The sequence below is a fragment of the Ovis canadensis genome, chromosome 26 (genome assembly GCF_042477335.2).
Source record: "Ovis canadensis isolate MfBH-ARS-UI-01 breed Bighorn chromosome 26, ARS-UI_OviCan_v2, whole genome shotgun sequence".
Lineage (NCBI taxonomy): Eukaryota > Metazoa > Chordata > Mammalia > Artiodactyla > Bovidae > Ovis > Ovis canadensis.
This window is the reverse complement of record NC_091270.1, coordinates 49,924,949-49,947,385: the sequence shown is the minus strand read 5'-3', so window position 1 is coordinate 49,947,385 and position 22,437 is coordinate 49,924,949. Positions and strand designations below refer to the sequence as shown.

The 22,437-nt window shown below is 37.3% G+C and overlaps 1 protein-coding gene across 1 annotated transcript in view; it reads left to right on the top strand.

The window, feature by feature from the left end:
* The window catches only part of LOC138430945 (disintegrin and metalloproteinase domain-containing protein 2), a 124,036-nt gene that overhangs the window by 75,189 nt on the left and 26,410 nt on the right, over window positions 1-22,437 (top strand). The window contains exons 12-15 of the mRNA XM_069573002.1: window positions 1,670-1,850; window positions 5,632-5,730; window positions 5,841-6,036; window positions 17,272-17,377. Of these exons, the coding sequence (XP_069429103.1) occupies window positions 1,670-1,850; window positions 5,632-5,730; window positions 5,841-6,036; window positions 17,272-17,377 (582 nt within the window). The remainder of the gene's footprint in view (window positions 1-1,669; window positions 1,851-5,631; window positions 5,731-5,840; window positions 6,037-17,271; window positions 17,378-22,437) is intronic.

Here is a 22,437-nt window from a genome sequence, read left to right as displayed (position 1 = left end):
GTTTTGGATTAATTTTGAGCTGCCTGTATATTGAAGCTCAGGGGAGTGTTCCTGTGTTGCTGGAGAATTTGAGTGGTATGTCTTCTTTTGGAACTTATCGGCCCTTGGGTGGAGCTTGGTTTCGGTGTAGGTATGAAGGCATTTGATGAGCTCCTATTGCTTAATGTTCCCTGAATTCAAGAGTTCTCTAATGTTTTTAGGCTTTGGATTTAAGCCTCCTGCTTCTAGTTTTCAGTTTTATTTTTACAGTAGCCTCTAGACTTCTCCATCTATACAGCACCGATGATAAAACATCTAGGTTAAAGATGAAAAGTTTCTCCACATTGAGGGACACTCAGAGAGGTTCACTGAGTTACAAGGAGAAGAGAAGCTGGAGGGGGCAGTTAGAGGTAACTGGAATGAGATGTGATGAGATCAAAAGAGGAGAGAGCAAGCTAGCCAGTAGTACTTCCTTATGTGTGCTCCATAGTCTGGACCGCTCAGAGGTATTTACAGAGTTATACAGGGAAGAGGAGAGGGAGGAAGTAGACTGAGGTGGTCAGGAGGATAAGGGAGAGGAAGGAGAAGGAGAGAGACAAATCCTACCAGTAACCAGTTCCTTGGGTGTTCTCCACCGTCTGGAACACACAGAGATTCACAGAGTTGGATAGAGAAGAGATGGGGGAGAAAAGAGACAGAGGCCACCTGGTGGAGAAAAAGGAGAGTCCAAAGGAGGAGAGAGTGGTCAAGCCAGTAATCTTGCTCTCAGGTAAACTTGGGTAGTGAAGTTTGGGTTTTTAAATGTACAAAATTGACAACAAAAACTTAAGAGCAAAGATTAAAAATCTATTTTTGAAGACAATGGTCTGCTTTTCTGGTTGCCTGATGTCCTCTGCCAGCCTACAGAAGTTGTTTTGTGGAGTTTGCTCAGCGTTGAAATGTTCTTTTGAGGAATTTGTGAGGGAGAAAGTGGCCTTCCCATCCTATTCCTCCGCCATCTTTACAGTTCCTCATGGTTTCATTTTAAGGCCAGTGATCATTTATGGTTTACAAAAGGGAAATGTAGGTATAATACAGGGAAGTCATGTATTCAACTGAAAATCAGAAGTTCTATTGTCAAGGAAAAACAAGAGAAAGGAGAATGAGAACATCCAGCTAATCTGTGAAAGGTTCAAGCTGCAAATAAATTATCCAGTTGGGTATAATTATGATTGGCCATCTCTTTCTAATGACAACATTGCTTTCATTGTCAGAAAATGTACCCTCTATGAGCCAGTTCACACAAAATAAACATTTTGCACTGCCTGCTTCTCAGTAATATTCAAGTTCTATCAACTTTTCTTCTTTTGTTTTCTAGCATTTAGATAGAAATTATCTGAATTGTTTGCAATATAATAATTTATCTCTTATTTTTGGTTAATATGACTAAAGAGTATGATCCACCTGGGTGCAACCACAAAATATAAAAACATTGGTAGTTTGTCCAAAATTCTCTAATTTTTTCATGATACTCATGTAAATAACATTTTCGTGTAATAATCCACATAACTAAGGTTTGAGTCCATTACCTTAAAATTTAGTAATTTTATATTAGCTATATTTATTGTTAAATTATAGACTTGTATTCTGAGGCTAGGCAATTTTCAGGAAGCAATGGTCACATAAAAATGTAATGTCGATGTGTTTTTAGTCATTCCAGTGGTGTGAAGTTCTTTAGTACCTGCAGTGTGGAAGATTTTTTACGTTTTATTTCAAAGCCAAAGTCCCAGTGTCTTCAAAACCATCCACGTTTAGATCCAACATACAAAGTTGCAGTTTGTGGTAATGGAAAAGTTGAAGAGGGAGAACAATGTGACTGTGGCGGTCAGCAGGTTGGTACAAATTTGGAAAACTATATACCAGAATTACATCAAAAAGTATTAATTTTATAGTGTAATACTGCTATTTCATCTAATTTATCAAACTTGCTTTTTAACAAAGGCCTTAAGAATGCATACTGGGATTATATTAAATTAATGACTACACATATATTTTTATATGTGAATTCAGCAGTTTGTAGATTATTCATACTGATGATTTTCAGAGTCTTAATCCTTTAGCTGATTTGACCAAGGTTTATGTTTCCCCTCTTGTGTATACACTTCCTTAGTATTTCTTTTTTGTAAAAAGTTTTCTTTTTATTGCAGTATAGCTGATTTACAATATTAACTTCTGTTGTACAGCAAAGTGTTATATATATATATTCTTCAGGCGTCCCTGGTGGTTCAGTTGTAGAGAATCCATCTGCAATGTAGCAGAGACAAGGCAGGAGTCTCGGGTGAGATCAGTGGATTGGGAAGATCTCGTGGAGAAGGAAATGGCAACCCATGCCAGTATTCTCGCCTGGGAAATCCCATGGGCAGAGGAGCCTGGAGGCCAGGGGTCGCAGAGTCAGACATGCCTTAGCAACCAAAACAATAACATGATTGGCTTGTGGAGCTGCAAATTACAGCTTCTAAACATAGAACTCTTTATGAAAACAACTGTTGAAGTATATCTGATTTACAATGTTTTCTTAAACTACTGTTGTACAGCAAAATTATTCATTTTATATATGTGTGTATATAAATGCATTCTTTATTATATTCTTTTCCATTATAGTTTATTATAGGATACTGAATCTAGTTTCCTGTGCTATACAATGGGGCTTCCCTGGTGGCTCAGATAGTAAAGTCTGCCTGTAATGCAGGAGACCCATGGACCTCGTTATTTATCCATTCTATAATGTAATAGTTTGCATCTGCTAACGCAAACTCCCAACTCATTCCTCCTCCACCCAGACCCCTTGGCAACCACACCCCTGTCCTCTGTTCTGTGCACCTCTTTCAGTTTCATAGATCGGTTCAGTTGCGTTATATTTTAGATTCCACATAGAAGTGATATCACATGGCGTTTGTCTTTCCCTTTCTGACTTACTTCATTTGGTATGAAAATTTCTAGGTCAAAACATGTTGCTGTAAATGGCATTATTTCATTCTTTTTTATGACTGAGCAGTATTTCATTGCATATATGTACCACATTGTCTTTATCCATGCATCTGTTGATGGACATTTAGGTGGTTTCCATATCTTGGCTACTGTGACTAGCATTGCTGTGAATATAGGATTTCATGATATATTTAAATGATAGTTTAATGCTAGTTTTAATTTTAAATGATAGTTTTTCCAGATATGTGTGCAGGAGTGGGAATGCTGGATCATATCGCAACTATATTTTCAGTTTTTCAGGAATCTTTATGATGTTTTCTGTAGTGGCTGCACTGACTTACAATCCCACCAGCAATGTGGAAGGGTTCCTTTTTCTCCAAACCCTCTCCAGCATGTTATTTATAGAGTTTTGTTTTTTGTTTTTTTTTTAATGATGACCTTTCTGAACGTGTGAGGTAATATCACACTATAGTTTTGATTTCCATTTCTCTAATAAGTAATGATGTTGAGTATCTTTTCATGTGTCATGTATGTCTTCTTTGGGGAAATGTCTATTTATGTCTTCTGCCCATTTTTCAATTGGGCTTATTGCTTTTCTGTTTTGAGTTGTATAAGCAGATTGTATATTTTGAAAATTAAGCTCTTGTCAGTCGCATCATTTGTAAATATTTTCTCGCAGTCTGCTAGTTGTCCTTTGGCTTAGTTTGCTTCCTTTGTGGTGCAAAAACTTGCAAGTTTGATTAGGTCCCATTTATTTATTTTTGCTTTTATCTCTATTGCCTTCAGAGACTGACCTAACATTGCTATAATTTATGCCAGAGAATTTTTTGCCTATGTTCTCTTCTAGGAGATTTATGATGTTATGTCTTTTATTTAAGCCATTTTAAGTTTCTTTTTGTGTATGGTGTAGAGGAGTGGTCTAACTTCATTGATTTACATGCATCTGTCCAGTTTTCCTGGGGCTTCCCAGGTGGCACAGTGGTAAAGAATCCACCTGCCAATGCAACAGATGCAGGTTGGATCCCTGGGTCAGGAAGATCCCCTGAAAAAGGAAATGGCAACCCACTCCAGTATTCTTGCCTGAGAAAATTTTACCCTCTGGAATCTCATAGAGACAGGAATGACATTAATTAAGCAAAATAGTTCTGGAAAATAATTCAAACTTTGTGTGCCCTAGGAAGTATCATGCCATAACCCATCTAAGACTACTAAAATCCATGATTTATTTTTTGTAACTTATTGAAAATTTTTGCCCAATTAACTCTATTTCAAATCCCCAGGTATTTAAAAATGTGCGTGTGTGTGTGTGTGTGTGTGTGTGCCTGTGTGTCTGTCTTCTGTCTCTCCATCCTTATTTCCTATCAGTTGCTTTTTATTAACCCTAAAAATGGAATTTCAAAACACAGAACCACCAGTTACAGATAAATTATAACATAAAACAAGACATAATACATATGGATGAACGATTAAAGGTGATAATTTCAATTAAGTTCAGAAATATCATTTTTATCTCTTCATCTTTAGAGAATTATAAGCAAACTTTGAATATCCTTTAAAAGGTAAAGACATCAAAATACAGTAGATTCATAAAAGTTGACTAAGAACTAATCAACTTTTAAAATCATAACTTCTGTTTATTTCACATCTTGTGAAATAACTTTGTTATAAGAGCCAAAGATCTCAATTTCTTAGCTTTTTAGTTTTATTTTACTTTTTTTAATTAAAAAAAGTTGGGAATGTATAGCTGATTTATAGTGTTGTGTTCATTTCTGCTGTACAGCAAATCAGCAGTCAGTTGTTCAGTTCAATCGCTCAGTCGTGTCTGACTCTTTGAGACCCCATGAGCTGCAGCACGCCAGGCCTCTCTGTCCAACACCAACTCCCAGAGCCCACCCAAACCCATGTCAATTGAGTCAGTGATGCCATCCAACCATCTCATCCTCTGTCGTTCCCTTCTCCTGCCCTCAATCTTTCCCAGCATCAGGGTCTTTTCCAATGAGTCAGCTCTTCGTATCAGGTGGCCAAAGTAGTGGAGTTTCAGCTTCAACATCAGACCTTCCAATCAACACCCAGGACTGATGATATTTAGGATGGACTGGTTGAATCTCCTTGCAATCCAAGGGACTCTCAAGAGTCTTATCCAACACCACAGTTCAAAAGCGTCAATTCTTTGTCTCTCAGCTTTCTTTATAGTCCAACTCTCACATCCATACCTGACTACTGGAAAAACCATAGCCTTGACTATATATCCTGTCTTTTTAGATTTTGTTCCCATATAAGCCATTACAGAGTATTGAATAGAGTACCCTGTGCTATTCAGTAGGTCCTTATTGGTTATCTATTCTATAAATAGTAGTGTATGTGTCAATCCCACATTCCAATTTTCTCTCCCTCCTCCTGAAATAAACTTGTGGTTATTGATGTCTTGGCTTTGGTGGACTCCAAGACCTCAGAAAATCCTACTACCAAAATAGTCAAGCTTAGTGATATACAGAACACTTGGTTTAGCACATTAGGTAATGAATAAATGTTAAATAAATGAATGAATAAGTGGCTTTATATCTTTCCGTTTGCCAACATTTAAGTTAAGCATCTGTCTGTATATTATGTAATATGTTGTCCTTGTTAAATATCTGTTTAACGTAAAGTTGAAAGGTATTTCAGAGCATTTGATTTGCCTTTCAGGCTTGTGATGACCAGACAAACACGTGCTGTAACCCTGGCACATGTAGATTCCTGCCTGGGTCAGTTTGTGATACCGGACTGTGTTGTGATTCTTGTGCTGTAAGAGCCTTTAAACATTTTAATACCTACATTAGTAAAGCTATCATTTTTTATAATATTTAAATGCTCACATTCTGCTTTACTCAATATTGTTTAACTCACCTCACCAGTTTTTACCAAAAGGACACGTATGTAGGGGTTCCATTGATGAATGTGATCTCCATGAATACTGCAATGGTTCATCAGCAGAATGTCAAGAAGATGTGTATATTCAGGATGGGCATCCGTGTGGACAGCATCAATGGCTCTGTATCAGAGGAAAATGTGTGGATGGGAGAAAACAATGTGTTGAATTATTTGGTGAAGGTATTTATTTTAATTTGACTGCCTGTATATGTATTTTTCTGGAAACTGACTAATATACCTATCTTTATATGTATATATTAGAAAGGACAAAGGATATTATGAAATGAAGCAATTAAAATGTCAAAAATACTTAAAATTAATTTTAAAAACAAAATAATAAAATGTTAAAAATAATGTTAACCTCTAGAAGAATAAAAATAGAAAAAGATAACATCACCAGGAAAAATAACTGAAATAAAACTCAGTCATTTCAATAAAATGCAGCACCCAGAATAATCAAGTATTGATATGTCAAATATTTGTTTCATAATCTAAGATAAATACAAGAATAATAATATAGTAATTATAAACTAAAAGCTAATAAAGAGGAGAACAACAAAAATATTTAACATATTTGATTAACCCAAAAGAAGGCAAGAACAGAGTAAACTAAAGAACATAGGATGTGAAAACAAATAGTAAGGTTGGTTATTTATATTTACATGCTTATAAGTTACATTAAATATAAAACCTGTGTTCAGTATTAAATTGAGAGAATATATCAAGTAGCGACAGAAGCAATTACAAGAAAATGACTAGAAATATCAAGGCATGTTGCATTAATGATATATTTTTAAAGGCTGTAGAATATAGTGAAACCAATGACAACAAATTTAAATCTCTGTAGCAGAGAAACTTTGCCTGCCTTAGGGAACAACTGACAGCCATTTATGTTCCTAGGGGCATATACAGCCCCTGAATGTTGAAAATCAGTCTTGGCTTAGCAGATATCTTCAAGGAAAAGAAAAGGAGATCAAATATAAAAGTTTTAACAGTTGGAATTTAAGGAGAGGGAGCTGTCAAAACCATAGACTATTTTTCGTTGAGGCATCTTCATCCTTGGAACTCAATAGCTGCTCAGAAATTTGGTGAATTAGATTTAAAAAATTAGAAAGGCATTATGAATTTTCATACAGCCACAAGATGATCAAAGACCAAATGCCAGAGGAATTTTGCCTAAAAAGTTCTTAGCCTTCCTCTAGAACATTTTGCTTCATTTAGAAGTGCCTTTGCTGGTAGGCTTTCCAAGGCCCACTTGACTTCACATTCCAGGATGTCTGGCTCTAGATTAGTGATCACATCATCATGATTATCTCAGTCGCGAAGATCTTTTTTGTACAGTTCTTCCGTGTATTCTTGCCACCTCTTCTTAATATCTTCTGCTTCTTTTAGGTCCATACCATTTCTGTCCTTTATCAAACCCATCTTTGCATGAAATGTTCCCTTGGTATCTCTAATTTTCTTGAAGAGATCTCTAGTTTTCCCATTCTGCCGTTTTCCTCTATTTCTTTGCATTGATCGCTGAAGAAAGCTTTCTTATCTCTTCTTGCTATTCTCTGGAACTCTGCATTCAGATGCTTATATCTTTCCTTTTGGCCTTTGCTTTTTGCCTCTCTTCTTTTCACAGCTATTTGTAAGGCCTCCCCAAACAGCCATTTTGGTTTTTTGCATTTCTTTTCCATGAGAATGGTCTTGATCCTGTCTCCTGTACAATGTCACGAACCTCATTCCATAGTTCATCAGGCACTCTATCTATCAGATCTAGGCCCTTAAATCTATTTCTCACTTCCACTGTATAATCATAAGGGATTTGATTTAGGTCCTACATGAATGGTTTAGCGGGTTTCCCTACTTTCTTCAATTTCAGTCTGAATTTGGTAATAAGGAGTTCATGATCTGAGCCACAGTCAGCTCCTGGTCTTGTTTTTGTTAACTGTATAAAGCTTCTCCATCTTTGGCTGCAAAGAATATAATCAATCTAATTTTGGTGTTGGCCATCTGGTGATGTCCATGTGTAGAGTCTTCTCTTGTGTTGTTGGAAGAGGGTGTTTGCTATGACGAGTGCATTTTCTTGGCAAAACTCTATTAGTCTTTGCACTGCTTCATTCCGCATTCCAAAGCCAAATTTGCCTGTTACTCCAGGTGTTTCTTGACTTCCTACTTTTGTATTCCAGTCCTCTGTAATGAAAGGACATTTTCTTTGGGTGTTAGTTCTAAAAGGTCTTGTAGGTCTTCATAAAACCATTCAACTTCAGCTTCTTCAGCGTTACTGGTTGGGGCATAGACTTGGATAACTGTGATATTGAATGGTTTGCCTTGGAGATGAACAGAGATCATTCTGTCATTTTTGAGATTGCATCCAAGTACTGCATTTCCGACTCTTTTGTTGACCATGATGACTACTCCATTTCTTCTGAGGGATTCCTGCCCACAGTAGTAGATATAATGGTCATCTGAGTTAAATTCACCCATTCCCATCCATTTTAGTTAGCTGATTCCTAGAATGTTGACGTTCACTCTTGCCATCTCTTGTTTGACCACTTCCAATTTGCCTTGATTCATGGACCTGACATTCCAGGTTCCTATGCAATATTGCTCTTTACAGCATCGGACCTTGCTTCTATCACCAGTCATATCCACAGCTGGGTATTGTTTTTGCTTTGGCTTCATCCCTTCATTCTTTCTGGAGTTATTTCTCTACTGATCTCCAGTAGCATATTGGACACCTACTGACCTGGGGAGTTCCTCTTTCAGTATCCTATCATTTTGCCTTCTCATACTATTCATGGGGTTCTCAAGGCAAGAATACTGAAGTGGTTTGCCATTCCAGTTGAGCTGTTTCAAATCCTGAAAGATGATGCTGTGAAAGTGCTGTACTCAATATGTCAGCAATTTGGAAAACTCAGCAGTGGCCACAGGCCTGGAAAAGGTCAGTTTTCATTCCAATTCCAAAGAAAAGTCAAGTCGCTCAGTCATGTCTGACTCTTTGTGACCCCATGGACTCTAGCCCACCAGGCTTCTCCCTCCATGGGATTCTCCAGGCAAGAGTACTGGAGTGGGTTGCCATTTCCTTCTCCAATTCTGAAGAAAGGCAATGCCAAAGAATGCTCAAACTACCTCACAATTGCACTCATCTCAAATGCTAGTAAAGTAATGCTCAAATATCTCCAAGCCAGGCTTCAGCAATTCGTGAACCGTGAACTTCCTGATGTTCAAGCTGGTTTTAGTAAAGGCAGAGGAACCAGAGATCAAATTGCCAACATCCACTGGATCATGGAAAAAGCAAGAGAGTTCCAGAAGAACATCCATTTCTGCTTTATTGACTATGCCAAAGCCTTTAACTGTGTGGATCACACAGTGGAAATTCTGAAAGAGATGGGATTACCAGACCAACTGACCTGCCTCTTGAGAAATCTGTATGCAGGTCAGGAAGCAATAGAACTGGACATGGAACAACAGACTGGTTCCAAATAGGAAAAGGAGTACATCAAGGCTGTATATTGTCACCCTCCTTATTTAACTTATATGCAGAGTACATCATGAGAAACGCTGAACTGGAAGAAACACAAGCTGGAATCAAGATTGCCGGGAGAAATATCAATCACCTCAGATATGCAGATGACACCACCCTTATGGCAGAAAGTGAAGAGGAACTAAAAAGCCTCTTGATGAGAGTGAAAGTGGAGAGTGAAAAAGTTGGCCTAAAGCTCAGCATTCAGAAAACGAAGATCATGACATCTGGTCCCATCGCTTCATGGGAAATAGATGAGGAAACAGTGGAAACAGTGTCAGACTTTATTTTGGGGAGGCTCCAAAATCACTGCAGATGGTAATTGCAGCCATGAAATTAAAAGATGCTTACTCCTTGGAAGAAAAGTTATGACCAACCTAGATAGTATATTCAAAAGCAGAGACATTACTTTTCCTACTAAGGTCTGTCTAGTCAAGGCTATGGTTTTTCCAGTAGTCATGTATGGATGTGAGAGTTGGACTGTGAAGAAGGCTGAGCGCTGAAGAATTGATGCTTTTGAACTGTGGTGTTGGAGAAGACTCTTGAGAGTCCCTTAGACTGCAAGGAGATCCAGCCAGTCCCTTCTAAAGGAGGTCAGCCCTGGGATTTCTTTGGAAGGACTGATGCTAAAGCTGAAACTCCAGTACTTTGGCCACCTCATGCGAAGAGTTGACTAATTGGAAAAGACTCTGATGCTGGGAGGGATTGGGGGCAGGAGGAGATGGGGACGACAGAGGATAACATGGCTGGATGGCATTACAGACTCGATGGATGTGAGTCTGAGTGAAAACTCCGGGAGTTGGTGATGGACAGGGAGGCCTGGCATGCTGCGATTCATGGGGTAGCAAAGAGTAGACACGACTGAGCGACTGAACTGAACTGAACTTGTTGGTGGGCTAGGAAGCTATCCTGAGGACTAAAGAGTATGTATTTATCCCTAGCAAACTTTCAGTGAAGAGAAGATAAATATCTGCAAGGTTCTGAATCAGTACAAGGGCCACACCCAAGATAACAAGGTGAATCCAGAATAAAACAGCCTTTGCTCATAGAATTGCCTGGTTGTACTTATGCGATCCCTGTCTTGCCCAATCTGCCTGACTGTTCCAACCTTCATATAGTTGCATCATGTTTTGTGATTTATTCTGCCAATAGCTTCTTTTTGATTGCAGTGCTTATTCATATAAGGTAGCAGTTCCAATTGCTATTTTGCTATGTGTTTTCAATATTTTATTTTACCTTCTGTTCCTCAATAACATCTGTGTTGAATAGAGATTTTCTAGTGTAGTAGTTCAATCTCTGTGTGATTTATTTTACTGTATGTTTTTAGTTATTTCTGAGTGGTTTGCTTGGTTGTTACAACTACTGTCTTAAGACATTCAATTAATATGTATTTCATTTCAACAGTAAACCAAAACTTAGCTTATGTTCTATTTTTGGTGAGTAACTTCACGTAAGTCTAAATGACAAAGTTTTATAATAATTGTTTTTATGCAATGGTCTTTTAAAATCTACCGAAGAGAGTCCAAACAATAAGTATATTTGCATTACCCACTATATTTTCTTTTACTTTATTTGATAGTTTACTATACTAGCATGAAGTGTCACTTCATGTGGATCCTAGTTACCTCCTATTGTTCTTTGATTTCAGCCTTAAGGATGCACTTTAGTAGATCTTACTGGAAAGGTTTGCTATAGGTCTTTCTCATTGTGTTTGTCTTGGAATGCTACAATTTCTCCTTTATTTTTTTAGGAGAGTTTAGCTGAATATAGAATCTTTAGTCTTTTCCTTTCAAAGTTCTGTAGTATCATCCCACTGTCACCTGGCTTCCTTCATCCCTAATAAAGAGTGTAATTAATTTGACCTTGATCTGTGGATCTCTTTAAGATTATTCTATGTGTATTTTTTAAACCTTCTTGTAAATACATAGATAGATATAGATACATCATTAAATATGAAAAGTTTTAAGTCATTTCTTAAAATATTTTACCACCCTTTTCTATTTTTTCCTCATTTTTGGGATCCCTATGTGCCAATATTTCATATGCTTGATGTTGCCCCACTGATCCCTTAAGCTCTCTTTACTTTTCATTATTTGATTTTCTTTCTTTCTTCGTACTGGATAAACTCCACTGATCTATCTTTAGGTCAATAAAGCCTGCCAGATTAAATCTATTGATTTTAAAATTTCTGTAGTGAAGTCTTTCATTTTAGTTAAAGATAGTTTTCAATTCAGAATTTCTATTTGGTTCCCTTTTTTATTTAAAAGTCTATATTAGAATTTCCCTTTTAGTTTTTAAGAAATGGTTTCCTCTGGTAAGTTAACATATCTGTAATAGCTATTTTAAGTCTTTGTCTACTGGATTCAAAATTTGAGATCTGTGAGGGTATTTCCCATTGGTTTTTTTTTTTCTGGGTATGTAGCATATTTTCATTTTTTTGCATGTCATGTAAAATTATTTTTTAAAGCTTTTTAATTTTTAGAAATTTTAGACAATATATTTTAACAGTTTTGATTCAGATTTCTCCAAGGGTTTTTGTTGTTCTTTTTGTCTTACTATATGTTTAGTCCTGGACTAAATTTTCAGGTTCTGTATTCTGTACTATGTGCAGCCACTGAGTTCTTTGCTACTTTTTTCTTTTTCTTTTTGTTCAATCTCCCCAAATTCTTCTTTTCATTTTTAAGTCAGGCTTCCCAGGGAAAACTCCTAATTTGCACAATTTAGTGCCAAGCTGAAACCTGTCAGATACCCTTCAATGCTTTGACTGTTTATTTTCTATCCACAATGCCAAGGGACAGTTTCAAGCTTCAGGTGGTTTGCAAGACAGGCATAGCTTTCACTTCTTCCTGGTTCAGAACTTAAATATAATCCAGAGGAGTGACTGGGGACTTCTCTTTCCTAGAATTGTTCTTGGAATGTGTACATCTTTTCAGATCCAGTTGCGTATTTGAGCTTTTCAACATTCCTTATGATCATCTAGTTCTCCAAAGTTTCCTTTTAAATTCCCAGAAGGCTCTTGTTTGCCTCAACGGATGCAGTGTTGCTGTCGTATTGCTATTATTTCAGTATTTCCCTCGGTGTGAGGCTCTTTTTCCCACTGAGCTGAGCTTTTTTTCTTGTTGTTGTTTTTCAGTTGCTATATTGCTTTCAAATCTTTGCAGTCCTATGGACTGCAGCTTCCCTGTTCTTCACTATCTCCAGGGGTTTGCTCAGATTCACATCCACTGAGTCGGGGATGCTGCCTAACCATCTCATCCTCTACTGCCCTCTTTTCCTTTTGCCTTCAGTCTTTCCCAGCATCAGGGTGTTTTCCAATGAATCAGCTCTTCACATCAGGTGGCCAGCACCAGTCTCTCCAAAAAATATTCAGAACTGATTTCCTTTAGGATTGACTGATTTGATCTCTTTGCAGTTCAAAGGATTCTCGAGAGTCTTCTCTGGCACTACAATTTGAAAACATCAATTCTGCAGCACTCAGCCTTCTCACATCTGTACTTGACTACTGGAAAAATTACAGCTTTTACTATACAGAACCTTTGCTGGTGAAGTGATGTCTCTGCTTTTTGATACTCTATGTAGGTTTGTCATAGCTTTCCTTCCAGGGAGCAAGTGTCTTTTAATTTCACAGCTGCAGTCACTGTCAGCAGTGATGTTGGAGCTCAAGAAAATTAAATCTGTCACTGCTTCCACTTTTTCCCCTTCTATTTGCCATGAAGTGATGGTACTCGATGCCATGTTTTTTGTATTTTGAATGTTGAGTTTCATGCCAGCTTTTTCACACTCCTCTTAGAAAAACACCCTAGGAATAGAGATTTTCTAGGTAAGCAAAAGTTTGAATAATTGTCTGACTACGTTCTGTTGCTTTTAAGAAAGCTCAAAATAGGCCAGACCTCTTCATTAGCTGTAAGGCTTTTGGCTACCATGCCGCTGAAGAAAGATGAGAATATCTCCACGGTAAAACATCATAGAGCCCTCTGTCTTAAGAACTGTATCCACCAGGATTCCATCAGAGAAACAGAATCTCACTCCAAATCGATGCCATCCCTTCAAGCCAGAGCTTCCAGACAAACAAAGGTCTCTTTCACAGGAAGACTGAGTGTGCATTTCAGCCAGTTATCTGTGCCATGTTCTGGGGCCATTAACTAGCTGGAAACTCTCTTTCCCATTATTACTGTTAACTTTAAAAACATTCACAACCTAAAAACTGAGAGTTTTGTTTTATTCGGTTGTTTTAGGACTTCAAGCTCAAGAGAGAGCATCTCAAGTAACCCTGAGAAAACTACCCCAAAGAGGCGAGGGAAGGGGCCAGGCTACATGGAACTTTTGCAGCAAATGACAGGAAGACCAAATACCAAAAGATTATTGTTAATTAAAGAAAACCAGATAACCCAAGTTAATTAATTTAGCACTTTTCTATGTATGGGAAGATGTAAGAGTCTGGGCTCACTGAAATCATTCCTTTGATTTGCACCTCAGCTATCTGGAGCCAGAATCGTGTGTCTCTGACATCCTGAGCTTCCCTGGGGTTTACTATAGGGTACGGCTATAGTCTGATGACTGCTAGATCACAGGTATTCTCCTTCCTGAGTTCCCTCAAGGTTCACCTGCTCACATTGGAGGGCTGCAGTCCCCAAAGACTGTGATATCCTTAGTTACTGATACAGCAGGAAATATTCCACTTCTCATTACCATCCCAGGGGACCCCGGAATGCAAGTGCCTCTGGTCACTAGAATCAGATGACCAAGGAATGTCCCTGGGCAGAAGCCACAGAAATGAGAGCACCACATGTAAAAAGCCAGAGCCCAGGATGTATGTGAAAGCTCCCTTCCAGGAAATTCTGGCACTCTGAGGTGTGACAGGTTGAGAACCGAAATATAGCGCTCACCCTCCAAAGTCTCAGTGAAGGATTCCAGCAGGTCCCTGTTTAATCAAAAGCCTGACCCTCAGGCCACAGCTCCTGAGGCAAGCTTACAGACCTCTCTTACAGAAAGACTGGGCTCCTCTAACTGTTCCCTCTTGTCCTGCCCTGGATATGGTAGCCGGTTAAGAACTCTTTCTCCCTTAGTTACAGTCTTGTGGGAGCCTTGAGCATAAACCACACTGGCCATCAGAATCATTTCACAATTCTCTACAACCTTGTAGGTCTCATAGACATGAGCCTCTGTTTGTTATCAAAGTTGGAGGTTTCAGGGGCTCATCTTTCAGGTACAGGATTTAAAAGCTGTGGCTCCTGATGTGAGTCAAATACTTCGCCCCCTCAGGGAGGAGCTCTTGGTTTTGAGTTCCCTCCCAACTGTGGGATTGGTGTGCTGGGGTGAGTTTATGGCAAGAGCATGTCTCAGCCTTTCCTTCCTGCTTCAGTGTGGCCTTTCTCTTGTTTGCTCAGTGTAAAGTGGTCATTCCACCAGTTTTTAGCTTTTCTTCACTAGAAATTGTTTCATATGTAGCTGTAGATTTGATGTGTTTGTGAAAAGTTGCAAGTTCAAGATTTTTCTGTGTGTACTTCACCATCTTGAAATGGAACCTCTATTTCCATCAGCATTTTAAAGAGATTGCTCCATTGTTATATGACTTTCATATTTCTGAAGAAAAATCTGTCATATTGTGTCTCTTATCTCTTTAAGCCGTGAAGATTTTTTTTGGTCTTTGGTTTTTATCAGTGTCCATATTACATATTTGAATGTGTGTTTGTGAGCCTGTAGGACTGCTTAGCGTTCCTAAGTGTCTTGTGACTGTGGTGTAAACACTGTACTATTATACAGATTTCTAAATTTCAAATTATGCTTGTTTGTCTCTCCATAATTATTTCAATGTATTTATTTTTGATGCCCTGCCCTCTTAAACATTTATATCTCTATAATTAATTTTAGTGTACACGTACCTTGGTTCTCGTAATTATTTTAACATATGTAGATGTGTTTGTTTTATATTTTTTCTTGAATGCTTTATATAAAGACATATTGTTAGTTAAAAGTTTTTTTCTCTGTCTTCATCTTCATTTTTGACTTACAGGAACTGTGTTTTCAGTTTAAATGCTTCTCATATAAACACTACATCTTATATGAATACATCCACCTTTTTCTTCTGCTAAGTATATGAAGTAAGAGACCAATCACTTTAATTGAATTAGAAACCAAAATTGTTAAGGTTCTGTTAGAGTTTTTATTAGGTTCACTCTATATCTAGTTCACTCTTATTTCTAAGGCATAACTCTCCAGGGCTTTCAATTGAGAGATTGTATGTATGTAACCACAATGCAGAAACTGCAGACAAATCATGATCTGCTTTCTGGAAGTCACTTATTTACATTTTAATTTCCTTCTCTTCACATGTTTCAGTTCAATTCAGCCGCTCAGTCATGTCCGACTCTTTGCGACCCCATGAACAGCACGCCAGGCCTCCCTGTCCATCACCAACTCCTGGAGTTTACCCAAGCTCAGGTCCATCGAGTCAGTGATGCCATCCAGCCATCTTATCCTCTGTTGTCCCCTTTTCCTCCTGCCTTCAATCCCTCCCAGCATTAGGGTCTTTTCCAATGAGTCAATTCTTCACATGAAGTAGCCAAAGTATTGGAGTTTCAGCTTCAGCATCAGTCCTTCCAATGAACACCAGGACTGATCTCCTTTAGGATGGACTGGCTGGACCTCCTTGCAGTCCAAGGGACTGTCAAGAGTCTTCTCCAACATCACAGTTTAAAAGCATCCATTCTTTGGCGCTCAGCTTTCTCTGTAGTCCAACTCTCACATTCATACATGACCACAGAAAAAACCATAGCCTTGACTAGACAGACCTTTGTTGGCAAAGTAATTTCTCTGCTTTTTAATACGCTATCTAGGTTGGTTATAACTTTCCTTCCAAGGAGTAAACATCTTTTAATTTCATGGCTGCAATCACCATCTGCAGTGATTTTGGAGTCCAAAAAAATAGTCTGACATTGTTTCCACTGTTTCCCCATCTATTTCCCATGAAGTGATGGGACCAGATTCACATGTTTAGAAGCAGGAAAATGTCTTAAGAGTGGGCTGTACTATATGTTGAGGCCCCCCAAGTCTCTAATTTTATCACTATAGTAAACGATCCTCCAAATTTGGCCTTCTTTATGTTCTGTTTCCCCTGGGTAAGCTTATAATTTTGATCCTCTCACACAGAACTAGGTTTGCAAATGACCTCTGGGATGAAAATCAATTGCTTATTTGCTGTTTACCACTGCCTCTAGGACTTTCAACTGAGATCCAGATGCTGGGGCTCCTTTTATGTTCTCATATTTCTTTGTGGTTAAATCAAAGGTTTTTGGCTTAATCTTCCCATTAGAGTAATAGTAAACTGCTTTTTAAGTAGATAGAATCCTATGAGAATTAAGCACATAATGTGTGTGGATTGGATAGTAAATATGAAAATAAATCAGTTATGATTCCAAGATTTTTTGCTTTGGGTAAAGTAAGATGAAAACGAAAGATGTCATTTTAATGATTTGTCTTGAAAACACATTTACACAGAAACACTATTGACCAATAAGTCAATTATTTGTTTAAAAATGTTTCTTATATACATATATGTTTCAGATTTACTAAAAGTTAGAAGATAAACTGCATACTGTAGTTAATCCTAAGGTATCTGTTTGGGTAGTAGACAAGATGCTTTCAATATTTAAATATTTCATTAAAGTCGTTTTTGTGTGTGTGTGACTTTAAAAATTGTTGTATGGCAAAACCAATACAATATCATAAAGTAATTAACCTCCAATTAAAATAAATAAATTTATATTTTCAAAAACTATTTTATTTTCAAATTTTGTATTATGCTCTTATGTTGTGCAATATTTTAGGCAATCTCAGAATAAATGTACTCATTAATTATTTTAAATGCAGCAGCAGTATGACTAACCACACATTGTTTTTTTCAGGCTCATCTTTTGCTCCTCCAGAGTGTTTCCAGCAGCTTAACTCTATGAACGATCAATCTGGGAACTGTGGCGTAACTCCTACTGGGTTCACACGGTGTAAATCTGAGTATGTTCCAGGAAATCTATCTGAGAAATGTTATTTATTGTCTTAAATTTGAAAATACCATGAGCTAATTTACTTTATACATAAGCAAAATGTCACTTTATCATGAAAGAGACTATATATAACCAAACTATAAATGTCTTAAGTACAGAATGTCTGTACTTATCTTTTTTAATATAAATTTATTTATTTTAATTGGAGGTTAATTACTTTACAATATTGTATTGGTTTTGCCAGACATCAACATGAATCCACCACAAGTATACACGTGTTCCCCATCTTGAAGCCCCCTCCCTCCTCCCTCCCCGTACCATCCTGCTGGGTCGTCTCAGTGCACCAGCCCCGAGCATCCAGTATCATCACTTGTACCGTCTGTCCCACAGAGCATTTCATTTACATATAAGTACATTAACTGCCCATTAGTTTGAAAGGTAATTTTCATTTTTGCATGCTATCACTTTAATTTTACAAATGATGACCATTGTTTAGTGATCTAATAAAAATGCATGAATTTATGCTATCCAGGAAGTAAAGCACTGTGTTTAAGAACATGTGCTGTGCAGGCAGCCATCTTGGTTTCAAGGACTAATCCCAATGGTTACCTACTGTTGTGGCTTTGGACATGTGCCTCACGTTCCTGAGGTGTAAAACATGAATACCGGTTTCACTAATGTCTCTGGGCTTGTGCCAGTGTGGAATTTAGATACTCTAATAAACACAGCTAAAATGGGACTAACACAGAGTATGCACAATATGAGTGTTAATTGTTAATTACTATGTGCCTGCTATGTCACTTTAGTCATGTCCAACTCTTTGTCACCCTGGACTGTAGCCCACCAGGCTCCCCTGTCCATGGAATTCTCCAGGCAAGAATACTGGAGTAGGTAGCCATGCCCTCCTCCAGGGGATCTTCCCCACCCAGGGATCAAATCCAAGTCTCTTATGTCTCCTGCATTGGCAAGCAGATTCTTTACCATTAGCACCATCTGGGAAGTTCTAATCACTATGATTATTATATATATATTAGAACTAAAATGTTACTGTGATATTTTGATGCTATTTCAAACATGGTTTGATATCTAAAATAAAAATTCTATTTAAAAAATTTGTTTGCATGATTAGCAGGAAGATTTCTCATATAACCTTTACTCATATTTGCCAGTGGCTTGCATTTTGCCCAGTTGCTTTGTCCTTCTGTTTTTCAAATTCTTCTCTCCTTTCCTCCTTTCAAAATTATTTTCCTAAACCATTTGAATGTAAATTGAATACTATGCTTTATTATCCTTAAATAAATCATTGTGTCTTTCTTGGGGACAAAATTTTTTAATGGCTATATTGTAGCTGTCAAAATTCACAATAAAACTTCATTCATTATCTCAATAAAGTATTTACAGTTCTTTGCTTTGTTCAGGAGCCAATCTAGAGTCACATGTTTGCAAGAGCCATACTGTATTTTTAAACTTTAATCTAGAACATTTTATTTGTTTTATTTGTTACTTTTACTTTTTAAAAAAATACTGCAGGCCAATCATTTTGTAAAATTTTTCTCAAACTGGGTTTGATAGTTAGTTAGATTCATGTTATAAATTTTGTCATACTTGCCACTAATGTGGTATTGTACCATCAAGTACAATTTTCAAAGGGCACATCCCAATTTCTCTCAGCATTGGGTATGTTAGGTTAAACTGTTTGGTAAAGTTAATTTTCTTTAGGTCTCTCAATTGTAAAGTTACTCTTTCCCTTTGTGTTTAATGCATAAACTGAGACTATAGGCATATTCTGTTCTTCAAACTTTTGCCCTCTAGTTTTAAAGTTCACTGATAATTTTCTAACTCCATTATTGCCTCTGTCTTTAAGCTAAAAATGTATTGTAGAAAGAAGTATTCCCTCCTACTTATTGATTTCTGTATTTGTCTACATCAGTTCAGACTCAGCAATTGTTACTTGACTCAATAGTATAGAATATATTACTATCATTTATTTTAATGCTTACTTTCTCAAATTGTCTCACTTTCGGCTAGTGAGAGTTTACTTTAACTGGCCACAATGTTTTTTCAAAAGTCTGTATGATGCTTTAAAAACTTACAAATTTCTCTAGCACAAAAAAACAGACATCCTAGGACACTTATTATATATATATATATATTTTTTTTTTACCCTTGCTGTGGATTCAGCTATTTCTCTAAATAAACAAAGGAATTTCCCATTGCCTTTTATCAGAGAAGAGTGCTTAGAAAACAAACATCTCAGCACCAGTTGTGCCCATTTCTACTGTTTTTCATGATCTCTAAGACTTCTCAGTGAACAAAGGTAGGACATACAAGTATCACATAGTTATTTCTATATCCACGTGTTGTATCTCTGTTTTTAAAACATGAACTTATAGTGATCATTTTATGGCAAAATACATCTTGCATTTATGAGCTGCTTTCTTATATGCTCGAGCCCAGAAGCACAAAAATTTGTTTCACAGTTGCTAAAACATATTCTGACTAAAGGAAACTTTCTAGCTCTTGTGCTTATATTCTCTTTTAAATCATTGATCTTTTTATATTAGCTGCTGTGAGGTGCTTATCTGCTAACTACATTATCTGGGTCATTTTGCCATTGATATCTAGTGCTTTATTTGCACCTATATCGTGTTTTAAGTGTTGCATACATTTATGATTTTCTGTATGAAAGTGAAGGTGAAGTCGCTCAGTCGTGTCCGACTCTTTGCGACCCCGTGGACTGTAACCTACTAGGCTTCTCGGTCCATGGGATTCTCCAGGCAAGAATACTGGAGTGGATTGCCATTTCCTTCTCCAGGGGATCTTCTCGACCCAGGGATCGAACCCGGGTCTCCCGCATTAGAGGCAGATGCTTTAACCTCTGAGCCACCAGGGAAGCCGATTTACCTACTTACAAACATTATATTATTTTCAGATGTAAAACATAATAATTCAATATTTTTATAAATTACACACCATACAAAGTTATTAGACAATACTGACTATACTCCCTGTGCTGCACTATTACATCCCTGCGGCTTATCTATTTTATTATACCCCTGGTGGTTTGTACCTCTTAATCCCCTTCACCCATTTGGTGCTTTCCATATCCCTCTCCGATCTGGTAACCACTAGTCTGAATCTGTGAGTATGTTCCTGTTTTTCTCACCTTTGTTTGTTTATTTTTAGATTCCACATACAAGTAAAAGCATACAATATTTGTTTTTCTCTGTCTGATTTAGTTCAAATGCATGAATCAATATGCTCTCCAGGTCTACCCATGTTCTTGCAAACAGCAAGATTCCATTTTTTGTGTGACTAATATTGTCATTTATATATATATATATATTTTGTATATATATAATATACAAAAAACATAAACGTATCTCACATCTATATACATTCATCTAATGGTGGGTACTTAGGTTGCCTCCATATCTTAGTCTTAGTCTCTCAGTCATGTCTGACTCTTGGCAATCCCACGGACTGTAGCTTGCCAGGCTTCTCTGTTCATGCAATTCTCCAGGCAAGAATACTAGAGTGGGTTGTCATTTCTTCTCCAGGGGAACTTCCCGACCCAGGGATCAAACCCAAGTCTTCCGCACTGCAGGCAGTTTCTTTACCATCTGAGCCACCAGGGAAGCCCATATCTTAGCTATTTTAAATAATGCTGCAATAAACATTGGGGTACCTATATCTCTTCCAAGTAGTATTTTCCTTTTTTTCAGATAAATATCTAGGAGTGGAACTGTTGGATTGTATGGTATTTTAATTTTTTTGTTTTATGAAACTCCATACTGTTTTTCATTTACCTGTAAAAATTCCCACTAAGAGTTTACTACAGTTTCTTTTCTCTGCATCCTGACCAACCCATGTTTTTATTGTCGTTGTTTTACCCTCTTTGGTCTCTTTGAAAATAGCCATTCTGACAGATGTGAGATAATACCTCACTGTGGTTTTGATTTGCATTTCCCTGATGATTAGTAATGTTTAGTGCCTTTTCATGTACCTTTTGGCTCTCTGTATGCCTTTGGGAAAATGTCTATTCAGGTCCTTGTTGTTGTTGCTGTTGTTTAGTTGCCAAGTCATGTCCAACTCTTATAGAGTTACTCTGTAAGTTACTCTTATAGACTGTAACCTGCCAGGCTCCTCTGTTTATTGGATTTCCCAGGCAAGAATACTGAAGTGGGTGCCATTTCCTTCTCCAGGGGATCTTCCCGACCCAGGGATAGAACCCATGTCTCTTGCATTGCGGGTGCATTCCTTACAACTGAGCCACCAGGGGAGCCCTATTCAGGTCCTATGCCCATATTTTAATTGAATTGGTGGGGTTTTCTATTGAGTTGTATAAGTTCTTTATATATTTTGGATATTAACCCCTTTACAGATATCTTCTTCCACATTGCTTTTGTGTTTTGACCATGGTTTCCTTTACTATGTAAATTCCTTTTAGTTCAGTTGGGTCCCATTTGTTTCTCTGCTTCTGTTGCCTTTGCCTAAGGAGATCAAAAAATATACAAATTATTAAGGTGAATGTCAAAGGACATACTGACTATGTTTTCTTTTTTTAAAAATCTTTTTATTTTATTATATTGGCATATAATTTATTATTAACAATCTTGTAATAATTTCAGGTGGACAGAAAAAGGATGCAGCCATTCATATACATATATTAAGTCTTCCCCTAACTCTCCTCCCATTCAAGCTTTCAATAGCATTAAGCAGATTTCTCTGTGCTATATACAGTAGAATCTTGTTGGTCATCCATTTAAAATATAACAGTGTGTACATGTCCATCACAAACATCTTAACTATCCCTTTCCTCCATCCTCCCAAGCCTAGCAACCATAAGTTCATTCTCTGAGTCCATAAGGCTCTTGTTTCTATATTAGTTTTCTGTCTGAATGATATGTTCATTGATGAACGTGAGTTGTTAAAGTCCCTCACTCTTATTGTGTTACTGTCTATTTCTCCCTTTAAGGTTGTTAGTATTTGCTTTACATGTTGAGGTGCTCCTATATTGGGTGCATATATACTTTCAATTATTGTATCTTCTTTTTGGATTGATCCCTT